The sequence below is a fragment of the Geospiza fortis genome, unplaced genomic scaffold (assembly GCF_000277835.1).
Source record: "Geospiza fortis unplaced genomic scaffold, GeoFor_1.0 scaffold196, whole genome shotgun sequence".
In the NCBI taxonomy this organism is placed as follows: Eukaryota; Metazoa; Chordata; class Aves; order Passeriformes; family Thraupidae; genus Geospiza; species Geospiza fortis.
This window is the reverse complement of record NW_005054487.1, coordinates 1,109,145-1,126,046: the sequence shown is the minus strand read 5'-3', so window position 1 is coordinate 1,126,046 and position 16,902 is coordinate 1,109,145. Positions and strand designations below refer to the sequence as shown.

At 38.0% G+C, this 16,902-nt stretch overlaps 1 protein-coding gene across 1 annotated transcript in view; it reads right to left on the bottom strand.

Annotated features, from left to right (window-relative positions):
* CSTF3 (cleavage stimulation factor subunit 3) overlaps nt 1-13,057 on the bottom strand; it is a 36,295-nt gene extending 23,238 nt beyond the window's left edge. The window contains exons 1-3 of the mRNA XM_031063213.1: nt 13,040-13,057; nt 12,055-12,156; nt 11,830-11,925 (exon numbers count right to left, since the gene is read on the bottom strand). Coding sequence (XP_030919073.1) covers nt 11,830-11,925; nt 12,055-12,156; nt 13,040-13,057 — 216 coding nt within the window. The remainder of the gene's footprint in view (nt 1-11,829; nt 11,926-12,054; nt 12,157-13,039) is intronic.
* Nucleotides 13,058-16,902: the final 3,845 nt, after the last annotated feature.

Genomic DNA, 16,902 nt, shown 5'->3' with positions numbered 1-16,902 from the left:
TGCTTTCATTTTGCTTTCCTCAAATTCTTCAAGAAAGTGGCAGTTTACTATGTCATTTGAGGTTATAGCTGAGGAAAATGAGGTGTTTTAAGGGGTACAGAGTTCCCCATTAGGTTTATAATTTTATAATTTCTCACTATACTCATCACATGCCTCAGTTTTGACACATTCTTTTCAGATGAAAAGGGTTTGCATAAAAGGGCAGAAAAGAGTAAGTTTGATAAGCAATCTGTCAATTATAGTATTTCAGACAATTTTTAAAGTAAAATATGGCTATCAATTAATAATAATTTTTATGGAAGAAATCTCTGTTCATTCACCAAGCATATGTTAAAAGTACACCTGAGCAATATACAATTTCAAAGAGATCTTACTTCTTGAAGAGATCCTAGAATATAAAATTTTTTAAAAGCTACACATCTGTAAGGCAGCCTCCACAGGGACTTGGCAAAAAGGGCTGCTAACCCAAATGAAGATATAAGAGCAGAAAGAACTGCTGCCTTTTTGAGTGGCCCAATTCATTCCGTGGCCATGCATTTGTGGCTCACATTTTCTAGCATGGAACTGGTCTCAGAAAGGCTCTCCCCAGTAAATCCAGCCAAACAAGCAATTCTCCTAAGGAAAAGGTTATTCAAGGAGTTAAAAATAGTACTAGATGATGTAATTATGTCATACAGCATAATCTTCTTACTCTTGTAATATTAGCACAAGACCAGCTTGGCTTGTTAGCAGACAACAAATATTTTGCCTCTGTTCTTAGAACATAAAGAGCAATTTTCCAATAATTTGTAGCAGAAATGGCCCAGAGAATGGTTCTCAAAACCATCAGACTGATCCTCAGCCTCCGAGGTTAGGTGCATTGTTATGTAAATACAGAATACATTCAGACAGCACTTGCATTACAGAATGCTGCAAATGCCTGCAAAGAGAAAATTAAAGCATAGTGTTCAAAATGGTATGTAGGCTCCTAGCTAATGTAATTTGCATAGAAGCACGTATGGGATCTCAGAAATCCCAAGAGAGCTCTTTTTTCTTCTATTTTGCTGCTTTAAGCTAGGATGCCAAGAGCAGGTTGGATATAAAAACACCAAGCACATGTCAATAGCAAAGCACTTTGTAAAAGGGACATGTAACTAATAAAAGAGCTTAACTGGAGAAAATATTTGGCTAAGAACAAAACAGAGACCTGTAGAAAACATCATGTAAGCCCTCTGAATTGAGAAGGTGCAGCTCCCAGCAAGGCAGCCAAGGTTCCCAAGATGTGGATCTGCCCAGGTCCAAACTCGAGGCCAGTTCTGGAAGAGAACAGGCTTGGCAATGGTGCTTGGTTTGGGCACGTGTCATCATGGTGATGCAGCAGCCTTCAAAATCCACTCTGAAGGCTCAGCAACACACTGAAGCATCACTGCAAAAGCTCTGTGATGGGCTGAGTCAGGCAGCACCTGAGAACTGACTTCCAGTACTGACTGCAGCAGAAATCTCTTGCTTTCACAGGTGAAAACCAGCACTTTCTAACAGTTACAGCAACTCTGCCAGCCTGGGAGGCAAAAACAACCACCAGCACAGGGTTCAAGCAGCTGCAGCAACTCAGCAGGTGCTCAACTCTTCTGTACATCAGAGGCACAAAGGCACACTCCAAGTGCAGTGAAAAATGTTTGACTGTGAAGCTTGTGCAGAAATGACAGACTGCTAGAAGTCTAAGGACACCTCCCCAGTGCAGGCTCTTCATTTGAGTCAGAGAGGAGATCAACCAGAATTATCAAACTTAATTGTTTGAAAACACCAGTGCTTTTCTCACTGGCAAATTAAAAAAACTCACAGCTGACCTTATTCAAACTTTTCTAGGGGTAAACCCAAACTTTGGAGCATCAGTAAAATGACAAATAAATATGTCATCTCTAACCTGGTGCCTTTTTTCTTTTGTAAATAGCTCATAATGAAACAGTATTTTTTTTAACAGCTAAGACCACTAGCACAAAACTTACCTCCATTTGCTTAGTGCCAGAAAAAATATTCCTGAATTCAAGCCAGCTAATTTTAAAGTTCTACGGTACTTCTCAAAAAACACCCATCCTGTACACATGCAAAAAAAGCATGTGCTTTTGTGTATCAATCTGAAATTGAATTCCCCCCCACTAAAAAAAAAAGTGAGGCCTGAATTAAGTTTAGTCACACTTTGAGTGGGAGAACTTGAATTTTTATCCTGTAACAATAAATCATACAGTCTGTTTCCTGCTCAGGCTTACAAGCACTGATATTTTATCAGGAGGAAACACTGTGGAGTAGTCTGAGGTGCCTGCCCATCCTGCTCAAGGACTTCTGTGCAGAGTTTCATTTGAGCTACAATTATTGATAACATTGCCCTGGGGAATGGTAACTGGTGGACAACAATCATGGGCAAGTAAGGCACCAGGGCAGCACTTTCTTTCTTAGGGGGTGGAGTAGGGATGGGGACCCTGCTCTGCATTTAGCTTGCACCCACTGCACTTCTTTGGGTGACTTGGACCAACAAGTCATGCATTTGGGACTATTTTAAGAGTGCATTTTTACCAAAAAACCCCTTAAATAGCTAGTAGGGTTTTCCAGGGTATCTGTGTGTGCTTTTAAACATTTATCCCTTTCTATTTAGAACCAGTCCTTTTGAACTTTACAGTCTTTATTATAAATGAACTGCACTTTCTCCTAGTCACTTTTTATCCAACTATTGGCCATTATCACAGGGAGTAAGAATATCTAGCACAATCCTGCAACTAGGCAGAACTTCAAATTCCCAAAGGCACAGTCAGTCAGGACCAGAATGACAAAATTCCCCCAGTGAAATGAACCCTGCCAGACTAAGGCTCTCAGTGTAGGGCCTGCTGCTCTGACCTGGTATGAAGGAAATGCTTCCTCATGGAGGAACCTGGCTGCACTGTCAGGGACACTTCCAAAGCACACTGCTGGGAACTAAAACTATTAATTATTGCAGCGCCATGGAAAAATCTTGGGAAGGGCTCAACTGACAAAGCTGGTGGAAGGAAAACTGCAAGCTAAACTTCCAAAAGCAAATGTGTTACAAAAGGAATTTTTTGTGAACTTATTCACTGTCACTCATCTTCAGCTTGTATTAATTGTATATTAGAAATGCTTAACACCTTTAAGTAGCTGCAAGCCTATACACACACACACAAGAAGTAGCAGCAAGCCTATACACACATATATATATATATATATTTAATTCCTATCATTCTAGCCCGTGCTGCATTAATATCAATAGCAAGGCTGCTTGTACCTCAAGCTCTGCATGCTGTAATGCAATTTTCTGTGATACAATACCAAAGAGTAACCTACAGAGACTGACTGAACCATGTCTCAGGGAGTTTAAAAGAAATTAATTCAGAACTGTTCCTACAATATAGTGCTCATCACAGGCTGTTAAATGTGCTTGCACACTTTACAAATGCAATACCATTACTAACCAGCAGCTGCATAACTGCATAAGCAGAATTTAGAGATAGCAAGAATACCAGATTTCTCCTGCAGTAATTACAATGTTAAAAAAGTCTGTCAGGGGATTAATTTGAGATTTGTTTTTTAGATCAAATCAGTTACATTTCATTACTAGGGAATCTCCCCCCCAGTCCCTTTGTTGCCCCATCTGAAATGGGCAGTACAATTGTGGCACTGAAAGAACACCTCTGAGCTGTGCAGTGACAGCTCCTGCCAAGGCCTCCTGGGACCTCCTCATCATCTGAAAGATGAACTGCAAGCACACATTGGAAGATACAGCACCCAGCAATAGCTGAGATTGACAATTCTTACACTGAATATACTCCTGCATCTGCCCATAAAAACACACACAGACAGTACGGTGACGGGTAGGTAGGAATGGAGAAAAGGCAAGCCAATACTGGGATCAAGACAACAAAAATGAAGAGGGAATCCAGCTCTATCTTCCCACTCCTCTACACACAGCACCAAGGCATGTTTTTGCACTCAGGCTGAAGCTGCAGATAATAAAATCCTTTTCACTGAAATTCTAAATATATTCTCCATACATTATTTTTCTAAGTACCTATACACTTTTAGGGAGTAAATTACCTGCAGACAATTTGCACTGGTAAGTTCACCCACTCCTATTCCTACTCTATGATTTAAAAAGAACATTATGCTGTGTGACCTTATAATCTAAACATACACACACACATACACACACACACACATGAACACAGATGCATATGCATAGTCTGACAGATTCCTCAGGAATCCACAGGCATAGAACCTATAGTAAGTCTGCATTTAGCCATAACAATTAAAATAATCAAAATCCTAAATTGAGAGAACGTTTTAAACATAGTTTGATGTTTAAATGCAGCTCCACTGAATACAATGAAGTTAGCTAACATGCTAACTTCATAATCTGTTTTATCTGCAGGACAGCACATATACAACTACACACCTGCCACCCCATTTCTGCAAATCTAAATTTCAAACTGAGAGTTCATTTTAATTTTGTTTAAACAGTAAAAACTGTGTTTGAGAACCCATACTTCAAGGGTGAACAACAGCTAAAGGAAGTTGACTTTGTTGCAGTCTGGATGTAGAAAATACTATAAACTGAACAACTAGGCATTATTTTAGTCCAAATGCAAGACCTGGAATGTATTTTAAGCAATGTATCCATTCTCACAAAAACCAATACAGAAGTATCAGATTGTTTATAGCAAGAATGTACAGTCATCTCTTGTTCTAGTTTCACACACTGGTTATTTCTGACTCTCTATTTCAAGCCCTAATGCAAAGCATAAAGGGCTGGCCTGAGTATCTTGTCCTCATTAGAATCTCAAAGTGTCACCCAGATAGATTACAGGAATCAAAGGAGGTAAAACACTTGATCCTCCATCACAATATTAAACTTTCCAAATTAGCTGATTTAGGGGAATGGTTTGAATTAAGGATAAAAAAAACGATGTAATTTAAACATATGTACAAGCTGCTTTGCTGGAACTCAGAGCCAGGGTGAAAGCACAAGTGAAATTAGCACACATCCTCAGCATACTAAATCCTCTCCTTTTGGAGTATGTCAGAGATGTTAAAGTTCTCAAAGCCTTGAGCCCAGCAATCTACAAGAGCACTGGGTACAGCACCTGCCATCAGATCAGCACTGTGTTCTCACTGGAACTGGTGCAATTTAAGATTAATGCACAGCCCCTGTCACAGGGCTTGTCCAATCTGCTTTTAATGGAACAGAGACAGCCCAGCTGTTTACACTTCAGATTAACAGTGAGGTCTTGTCTCAAGATGCAACAGGAGCCCACTCTAGAGAAGTTATTACTGAAAACTGTGCACAAACTCAATTAAAAAAGAACACCTTTCTACTTATCTGCCTATCCTCAAAATGTAACATTTATGATGTTCCAGTGAACCCTGGAAATGCTCCCATGCTTTTGTATTATATTTGTCATTACCAAACCAGCTCAACCCCACTACAGATCAGATTCAAATTACTTAGCTTATTTGAAATAATAGAATAATAACAAAACCTAGAAATTAGATTATTTAATTACAAATTAAGATTTCCTCACGTGTAGTTAACTACATGTACATAATGTGCACAAAGCAAATGCTACCTGTGCAATGTTATACAGTTATGGACCAATGCATATGTCTTCTCACTTCTGAATTGCTTTATGTAAGAATCAAAAAAAAAAGGTCACAGGATGTTAGGTACACATGTCATTGGAGAAATCCAAAACTGTCACTGGAGATGGAGCACCCATCATTCTGAAGCCACTGGTGAGAAAAATCAAGAATAAAACGAGGGGGAAACCCAACGCACTCTTGTAAATGAAGACCACTAAGAGGACAAAGGAATGCCACGGGGAAGGACTTGCTTCCACAGAGCTTCCAGCTAAGAAAGTCACTGGATCTCATCCCAGCTATGACTCAAAGCCTCCCCACAGTCTGTAAAGACATTCTGCAGCAAACAGTCACACATCATTTTATGTAGTAGCACTAGCAGAGAAGGTTTAACAGAAAGTGTTCTCTCAACCATCATGTTTCTCAAAATCTGAATAAAGATCAGGAAACTCAACCAGCTGGCAGCTAGAAGAGATACAGAAAAGAATCAAAAGATTACAATCACGGTTTTCCTCTCGCAGGGAGATGGAGAACCAATCCATAGCAAATACAGCATACACAAGAAACTTGTTTTTACTTCTGGTTCTTTCAGGTTCTGATATAAGAAGCCCAAGTTTGTGCCTGACCTGATGCTCAGATCCCCCCTCAAAATATCAAAGAATCAACAAACGACTTCAACAGAAGAAAGCACACAAAAAGTTTTCACTGTCCTTGTTACACTTGAAAGTGAGACTTCAGAAGTGTTGTGAACAAGAGCACATAGCTAGCACAGCTAACAGGGAGATATTTCTGTTGCCCCACATGGAAAGAATACAACAGAACAGGAAGTAGTTTGTGTTTATTCATGTGTAAATAGCAACACACTACAGAAGAGGGTCAGAGTAATCTCTTCATTAGGCAGCACTTCCACTTCAGAAATGTCCTCAAACTTCCCCACAGTAGGTTTTAATGATCAAATACAGCAAATAGAATCATGAAGCAACCCACTAGTGTTGTGCTGCATGCATCTTCTCAAACTACAAATGTCAGTATGTGGGCAATTTTCTGATATTACACAGCTTGTAGGACCAGGGGAACTATGCAAGATGTAGACACACCTGTATTGACACTTGGAGCAGAAGAGACAGGAAAAAGGTGCATTCACTTTCTAGTGCAAGTCTACAATAATCACACAGACAGAACAACATTTATTAACAGGAATGGAACAAGTCCACACATGAATAAGATCATAATAATACAGTTGTAAAAAAGATTGAAAATCTCAGACTGAGGCAGTCAAGACTGTGCAGTATGGGTATTTGTACAGAGCACCTGTACAGCAGTTTCTCAAAGCAGGAGCTTACCATGAGAAATGTGGCTGGCTAGTGGGGTGGGCATGGATTATCATGGGGATGCCTTCCATTAAGAAATTCACTAAGATCAGCTGGTGATACACACAATATATTCAGTTGAAAGTACCACTAAACAGAATCTCAGGCAAGAAACCTATTCTACTTTGACTTCTGATCACTCCAACTGCATCCTGACAGAAGTCAGTTCCCATTTTTCCCCAAGCAGAATAATTTTGGTGATAGGTACAATATTCTCCTTTCTGAATTTATAACCAGACTAAAGTAAAACAGGGGAAGAAAATGCTTTGAAGAAACACAGACATTTTAAACAAAAACAATAATTTTTCTAAATGGTTTTATTTACATTTTTCATATACAAGTACGTTAAATGATACATTCTGACTAGTATCCACACCAGTGTGAATTACATGGATTAAAGATACTGATGTATTGCATATGATGAAATGCAAAACAACCCTAAGCTGTGGTCCCACCCCCTGAATGTGAGATGCCTCACACAGCATCTGTTTGTGACCAAGACAGTTAAAATTCAAAATGTCCATATGAAATAGAAGTTATCTAAACAAATGTATCTGGTTGCATTTCTTTAGGACAAGCAATAACACAGGAGTCTTGCAAAATTCTCAAGACAAAAAAATACATATTAACAGCCAAACCTTTTACATGTATGTTATCAGCTTTGTATTTATTGTTTCTAGACTTGGGCTACTTGTCACAACTGTCTTTTGGAAATGATTTTTATGTCTTTAATTATGGCAACCTTTCAACCCCTATTAACAATGTTCAAAGTGACCAGGATATAATGCTGTACCACTCAATAAAAAAGGTAAAAGCTGTGGTGTGAACTGGCCTGAAGCATTCAGGACAATTACAGAGGAAAGTTTCCATTCAGAGTAACTGGAACTAAAAATTCCTTAGATCATTAAAAAAATGTTGAAAGTATGTGAATACAGTTTAATAAATGTGCCTAAGAGGATTTTCAACCTGGTGATTTCTCAAAGGAAACTAGCAGAGAAAAAAAAGGCAATTTCAAAAGTTTGCTTCAGAACTACTGAAGTATTTACAAGACTGGTAAAGTAAATGTTCTTTCATGAGCATGAAATGCATTATCAGGTCCTTCTGTATCTAAAAGATGGTTCAATCAGTCAAAGTGACAAAGGAAATAGTAAAAGACAGCTGGGCCTATGGGATCATAGGGTATTAAACTGGATTTATTTTCACATTTCTGTAGCACCTTTTAGGCAGGTGCCAAAAGCACTTTAATCACTAAAGCAGCCTCACAACAACCCTGTGAGGTAGGTAGGTAGGTATCTGTTAAATAACAGGTTAAATAACTTACCCAGGGAGACACAGCACATCAGCAGAGCAGGCTAGAGTCCAGACCGTGTGATCTATGGATTTAACATTATGGCACAGTGGGGCTGAGACTTAGACACTCCTTTATACAACTGCCATGTCAACAGAGCCAAGCTTTCTGAGAGGAGGTTTTTATGGGAAAGGTATCAGAAGAAAAGTGTACTTTAAGTAACTAGAGAAAATAAGAGTTGGGGAAGAATAGCACTACTGTTCCACTTCCTAAATTTTAAGAGATGCAGAATAGCAAGTTAACTATTCTACTTGCTTAAATACTTATCAAATCCAAAACTCTACTTAGGTGTTCAAACACTATGACCCAAAACCAGCTGTGAACTGGGAGTTGTTTCATCCACTTATATAATTTCTAAGTCCTGTAATTCTTCTTTGAAGGTCAGAAGAAATAAGAACCAGCGCAAGAATCCAAACTTTTTTCATCAATTTCAACTTTAATAGTGTAATTCCCATTAACAAACTGTCAAAGCATGCTCTTCCTAACTAATCTCCACGTTCTACTGACTACCTAACCAGTCCCAATGCAGAGAGCAGAGCATATAAATCAGTGCTTGGCACACAAAATGCTAAATGTGAAGTATGTGGTTCCTTTAGCATGCTCTGTGTACCAGTTGTGGTGAGCTGGATGATACACTGAGTGCTGAGCACTGTTCTCCACCATATTCCACTAGGGAACACAGCCATACACAAAAAGCACAACAGTCAGTGAGCTGAACAAACACAGTCATAAAACCAAGAGGTAATCACAGCAGCAAGGCCTGCACTTACAAGTTATACATTACAAAAAGAACTGGCACATGCAGTTTTTGTTCAGATAGTTTATCAACAATTTCTACTGAAGACTGGAAGTGACTAAAGAGAACACATTTGTTAAGTCAGACAAAGGGGAATTTAAAGACTTCTAACAACTTTGAGAGTACAGCTGTTAAAGGGCTAATTTCTTTTTCATAAGGCCCTTTTCATAACCCTCACCCTGGCTCATCTACCAATACACCACAACTAAGGAACATTGTTCAGCTCTGATTTATGTCTTGCAGAGGGCAGAATTCTCTAGTGAAAGACAGCCTGCCAGAAAAGAACCCCCATTTCCCCCCCCTTTCTGTCTTTCTGGGATGCAAAGAGAAAACATTTTCTTGTTAAGGAGTGAAAGTATTTTTTGACATCAGAGGAAATGCAGGTAACAGATGACTGAAGATTTTACAATTTTCAGATTTCAATAATGAGGCAGCAAAAGTAAATTGAAAGCAGTGCTGGAGATCAACCACAGGTTTATTTTACTAAATCATGGCTAGAAACTCATATACTTCTAACAGCCCAAGAAAAGTTTTCTAGCAGGAGGAGACTACTAAAATTGCCAAGGAAGAAAGCTTTTGGAAAATACTTTCCTTATATTCCTTGCACATCTTAAGGCTGCAATAAAAAGAAGCCTGAACAGAATTCCTCTACTCAGCCTTCAAAAATGAACTGAAGTCTAAATTTAACCACAGGGTTTAAAGAACATTTGATAAAGCATTTTGATTTGAATCTCACCCAGACGGACTGCACAAATGATATGCAACTGAAAACAACACTGACAACAGTGCCCAATTCTGTGACCATATCTTTTTATAGAGAGGAATTTGGAAATAAGTTGTTTCAACTTATAGCTATGTGTGCTCACATGTGCTTAAAAAAAACCAGAGAATAGCATATTGCTTTGTTTGTAAATTACTATCAGTTGTAACATGTCACTGTAACCAGGAAAGTTGAAAATTAAGTCATAACTGGGATTTTCAAAATTTGGCTGTTAAAAGATAAATTTCTGAAAATTACCTTCTTACATTTCTTTCAAATATAACCCTCTTCAGGTGCAGCCTCTACTGGAAATCTGCAGTTCCTATTTTTCCATTGTTTTGAACAACAGAACTATATATTCCATTTCTCTAATATTTGAAGTGTATTAATAAGCAGACACACAAGAACTAGTGATGGCTATGACAATTCTTTCCCTCTCAGATTTACCTCGTGTTCCCTGGTGCTGATCTGCTCTCCTTGAAGGAACAGGTAAAAAATTCTGCCCTAGACTGTTCCAAGTTTGCCACTGTTAAGGTTTCTAAATACTCTTAGATCATAAATTAGGGGAGGTAATGTCTGTCAGTTCATCTCTGAATGTGGTTTAAGATAGGGAGCTTTACACTGACAACAGGACTTTCTGCTGAAGGATGTACAGTGTAGTACGGGCTTTCTGAAATGGCCTTACTCAACCCTTAAATTTGAGGCATGAGAAAGATAAAGGTTTTAAAAAAGCACAGAAATCAGGCAATTTAATGAAATGATGAAATAAGATTAGATTCTAAAAACTAGAAGCTGTAGCAAAAATTTCAGGGTACAAGAGGCTAATGGATTTGGCTGCAGGATCCAAAAAGGAAAAAGATGTATTTGGATGTTAGTCCATTTGCAATCTCCCAAACATGAATAAACATCAACATTCTAAACAAGATAGTGAAAACTCTATATATTTAATTTGGTAGCATTCAATTTAAATGGCACTATTTTGCACTGCAGCATCTTACTATAAACTACAACATAAAAATTTCTGCTCAATTCCCATGATCCCAATTGTCCTTATCTTCAAAATTTACTGCCAGACATTTCTGGATAAGTAATTTAATGTAAAATAAGATATGATAAGTATGCAATGAAATTTCACAGCAAATGGAAGAAAAAGAGCTCATTTCTCATCTACAGAATACAGGTCCCCACCCCTGAAGTTTAGCATATATGAAATCTGTCTCAAGGAAGATGTGCAGCCAGAAGATGCCCACAGAAACCATGTGTATTAGTATTAAATACCAGCTACAGAAAGGAATCAAACCAAAATGAACACCACCACCCCCCCATGATTATACAGGGAATTTCATGGCATGTCATTAGAGACAGTTCACTGACCAATGCACTTAGTGATAAGTCTTACCCAGTCATGGAAACAATCACAATTTGTTGGGATTTTTAAAAGCTAATGAGTTGGGCTAATGCATTTTCATTCCAGAAATTAGTTCCATCCCCACACCCTCCCTGCAAACACTGTTCACAGAAACATTCAATTCCCTAAGAAAGCAAAAAAAAAAAATAAAATAAAAGAACCAAATATTTAGAGAAAGTCACTCAAATAAGTTTGTATGTGTAAATAAAAAAAAATCCTCTAAGTAAATGACACAGGAGGCAATAAATTGACACGACAAGCAAATAAAAGGCTAAAGCACTCCAATACCATTGAAACAGTTTTAATGTTGTTGCAATTCCATAATGCAACAATCATCAACTCATGAAAGACCCAATACTTTAGAATTCATTTTAATCATTCCTTTGTACCTATTTTACAAAATAAAGCAAGGCATATTTAAAATCCCCTTTCCCCTAGATATTATGTGCCTATCTTATTCATGCTTATAAAAATATAAACTTAAAATCCTATGAAATGTTATGTAAGAAAAAATGTAAAAATATTAACCTCTGCTTCAATGTACAGTTTCCAGAATCTGCCAGAACTGGGGAACTGGGCAACAAGGCGTTCATAGGTCTTCCGTGCTTTGTCTATAGGCTGATTCTAAAAATTGAAAATCAAAACAGCATTTACAGTATTATGATTTATGTAAATGATTATGCTGATTTTACTCCAGAACGAAATAGTGTGAGTGGACCATAGATAAGGAAATGTAATCCTATATCACTAAACCTGTGCCTCTCGAATGAGAATGCTCCAAGCGTCAAGGTCATATGGATTTTCTTCTAGTTTCTTTTCAGCTTTCTTCACTTTTTCTGGCACATATTCAGCAGTCTAGAAAAATTAAAAAGAAGACATAAGAGATCACAAGCAGTGCTTGAAAAGTTCTATCCCACCTACACAGTCAAGCAAAAGATAACATTTCAACAGCATAACATTCCACAGCTCAGCTTTTAAAATGCAGTTTCTAAAGTGGAATTCAGCTAGAAAACAAGTTGTCCCAGGAAAATAATGCACACTTCGCACAAGTTCTACATGTTATGGACATCAACCAAGAAGTTAGACTAAACCAACTCAACGTCTCTAAAACATGAAAACAAATTTGAGTTTGCTGGAATATTTATTGCACTATGAATTTTAAACATTTTTACCAACCTGGAACTTTAAGATGCAAAAAGTAAATTCAGCCCAGTATTTCTATCACAGAGCTCAGGCAAACAAATCCAGTTTATCCAGGAGTCATTCAGGACTTGGAGAACAGAAGGTATTTGGTATCACAGGTTTAACAAGAAAATCAGGAGCTGATATTTAGCAGAAACAGATACACACTATCCAAGCACAATCTCCTTGTTCACTTTCTGATCTCTCAACCCTACAGATGCCTCCTGTAGTTTTGGCACTAACATCACCTTTTTTTAAAACACTCAGACATTCCTACTGAAGTTTAAAAGCTTTTTTTCGGGCTAAAAGCTGTACCAAATTGACTGCAAACTTTTTAACACCGTTACTTTCAAACACTTCTGGAAATAACTTGCTTTATGATTTTCAGGGTTTTTTTTCTAGATCTAACACTGTTAACACAAGTAGAATAAAAAATTACACTGTGAAGATCACACACAGACAGCCTTAAAATACATGTTTGTTACAACCCTAACTGAGCTGAAATTTATTTCTTAAGCCTGAAATATTGTTCTGACCTGTACTCCAAACCACTTACTTTGAAAACCTGGCTCATTTTTAGGCAGATAACAGCAATACAAAAACCACACCAATTAAATTCTTGCCTTTGTGAGATGTAAAATAGTAACCCCTAAATCATTACTATAAGACCTTGCTGGTGAAATTTTATAATTAAGAATATTCATCTCTAATATTTTCAGCAGTACCATGTAGTGTGACTCAGTTATAAAAAAACTTCCAGAAAATTCTAAAAAAACTCCCAAATTCCGCCATCTGCTAAAAGATTATTTTAAGGAATTTGTTTTAATTCTTAATATTGGGTCTAGGTCCCAGAATCCCAGCATAGGGCAGGCTGGAAGGGATCCCACTGGGTCACCTGGTCCAAGCTCCCTGCCCCAGCAGGTCAGTGCATCCTTCTGAAGCTGAAAAAGACAAACAGCACAGAGAGAACCAACACTCCTCTCTCTCAAAGGTGCCAGCACGCTTTAGAATGAGAAGCAGAAGGTAACTACACTAGTTCTGAATATTTTTCAGCATTACCAGTTTTTGTGTCAGTCCTACTAGCAAGATATAATTCAAAGCATATCCCTCTAAATAAATTACTTAATAAATCTACTTATAAAATGGGAAAAGGTTCAAAAATATTGCAGAACTGTTAAATGGACATATCTGATATTGCAGATATGCAATAAAGGAAAAAGAAAAAAAATCAGTAGGCTGAGCTTTATAGGAGTCTAAAGACCTTTACTCCTTTTGATTCACTTCTCAAGCAATTCAAGCAATTTTTAACACTAATGCAAAGCAGTGTAGCTTGGAAGGCAAATATCAAATCCCACATTAAACTATTATAAAATGAATTTGATTAAAGAATCAAAGTAGCACTAAGCTGTAAACTCTGTAGTAGTAAATTTATAAACCGCCATATGAATAGTTTTACATTCCTAAGTCCATCAAAATTTTGATTCTGTAGTAGTTCAACTGATACAGGCTTAAGATGTAGAACAGTATAAGATGATCTAGCGGTTTTATTTCTTCCCAACTGACATGCATAAACATTATTCAGCTTCCAGAAGCAGCACTGAAGCTGAAATTTCTGAACTTTAAAACTATTTCTGTAAGTTACCCCTACAGGTGACCCAAAACTGCAATGTTGTTTATTCAATAAAGCACTAATTCAAATACAACAACATCAGAGGGAAGCTCTGATTCTGACTATAACCAACCCAGTGAAATTTACTTGTCTTAAATAAATTATTCTGGGTACACTGGACAGAGGGGTCTGGCAGATGTACCATTCATGTCTGCTACAACAAAAAGGACCCCACCCTACAAAAGCACAAGGTCCTGCCCTCTAAGTACTGACTTTTAAACCATATTAAAGAGAATGGGCCACTGAAGCACCTTTCAACTATTATATCAGTAGTTAAGTTGGATTTCCTCTAATCTTTCTAGGTGACACAAAAACATGCATTTCACTGCAGTGGCAGCTGAATTAAGACTTCCAGGAATTTCATTCACCTATGCAGATACAGGGTCATAAACTCAAACTCAGAAAGGCAGAAACAGCTCAGGAAAAAATAAATGCGGATAAGATGCACAACCACAGCAATCCTAAACTAATTTTGTGTATTTGATACACGAATCAAGCTGTGCAAGAAGCACAATTATTTTCCTGGAAAACAGAAAGGACTGATTTTTAAAGTTGGCAAATAATTGTTCAGCAGCAGCAGATAAGGTTCTCCATTCAGTTATACAAGACAAATTATAGGCACCCTACAGAATGGAAAACAACTCTATGATGATCAGTTTTCAACTGGACTGCCTGGACTTGCTTGTACCTTAGGTGACCTAAGTGAGAAATCCCTCTCCTGTCCCTGTCCACCTCCAGCACTGACCAAAGCCACCCACAGCACTGCAGGCAAATCCATGGCCTGGTTCCACCTGAGCACAAATGAGGCCTCATGGCATCTTCCCAAATAATCACTCCTAATACCCTGCAGGAATCAACACTGAGGATTTTCTGGACCATTTTGCCAGAACAGGGTGTGTGAACAAACACCTATTGTGAGGACTAACATCTACAGCAAGCACAGAGCAGAATGGAACCACGAGCCTGACTTTTAACCTAACTCAACCACAGGCAGGAAAACATGTGATCCTAGTTTTGAGAACTTTATGTTAACTGCAGTTTGTGCTTACAGCTGCTGCTATCTCAGTTCAAGGGCGTACAGCTTCTGATTATGTATTACTCATTGTAGTGCTTGCACAACAGCCAATATCCAAAATTGGGAACATATAATTCTTGGGTGTTCACTGCCATTATCCTGCCCCTAGATAAGCATTTCCAGGTAAGCTCATCCTGTAGCAAGCCACTTCAGGGAGTTAAATCAGCAGAAAAACAATCCTGTTGGAAAAGGGATTAACATTGAACCCCTTGGTTTCAAGATCAGATGCAGCAAAAAGGATGCAGAACCATTCAGGACTCTAGCAGCCCCAACTTAGACCAGCTGAAACACTGTTCAACTGAACCCAATCAGACACTGGCTTTTAACTTTTCTCCACTATCCGAAAAAAATACTGCACACAGACTGTAAAAACACTTGTTTCCTCTGCTTTTGTTACCTATTTGCAGTAGATCTCTACATCATCAGGATTCTATCCCACGAGCAACTCTTTGGAGGTCACGGAATTATTTTAGCACTTAGGGCTTTCTACAGATTACCGCCACCTAGTCCAGTTCACAACTACCCTTTTATTATTTATACACTGACAAATAGCAATAGAATTGATGTTTCACAGATACTAGAAGTATAAAAAGATCTTCCCAAAATCTCAAGAGACCTAAACCCACATTTTTTAGGAAGGGATCTAGGAGCTCCTTCCCACAAAATACATCAACTGCACAAAATCCAATTCTGAATTCATAAAGAATGTCTGAGGGAACAAAACCAGAGGAAATAAAGTTCACTTTTAGTATTTACTTATTTATCAATCACCTCCAAGGAAATATTCTTGGTTTATATCATATTCCTAAAATCAACAGTTTCCTCAGGCCTCTCAAATAAATCTTCATGATGCCAACCAAACTAAGAAAATACCTAAATACCTTCTAATTATTTGTAAGAATAAATACATCCAGTTGTTTAAGGCATCCTCCTGTTTCCACAAAAGGATCCTGTGCAGTGGAAAGTAAATAAATGTGTTTACAACACCTGGTACATCCACGAAGTGGCCAGCTCAAGATGCTTTAAAAACTACCATTAATGATGAAATAAGAACTTCTACAAACCAAAGAAGATTTTCCTTGCAGGATTGTGTGGGTTTAACATCACAGGAGGAGCTGTTGTATACAAAAAGGCAGGAATTGTAATGGCTACTTTAGTGAAATTGCTTCAATATCCAAAAGGAGGTTTCTGGCCATTAAGACAGAAGCCAGTTTGGTGGTTTTGGCTGGTTATTGCACACTTTAGCACAGCCTGGCCTGTAACAGACCCAGTGAATGGAATTTCAAATATATTAACATGCAACTTGACAAGCATTGTTAGTTGTTCAGTTTGCTAAATTTACAGGTTGGTTTAGTCTAAGGCTTTTTTCCCTTTAAGTTTATTTAAAGCTGCATGTGCAGAGAAGAACAAGTTTTAAAACCCTTTCCTCAGTAACACATCCCTTCACTGGGGGAACTGTAGTTTCAGCTTACCAAAATTTGCACTTTCTTAAATGTTTTTAATGCCTTGACTTCTTCTATTCTACACTAAGCCACTTCAACTGTCAACAGTCTGGGGAAAAATGTGTCCTTTAAGACTGGAGCAGCCATAGCCCAGCATATTCATCTTGACCAAAAAAAGGTACTCCTGTAAGTACTGCCCCATCCCAACATAATCTGGGCTCAAAAATCCAGAT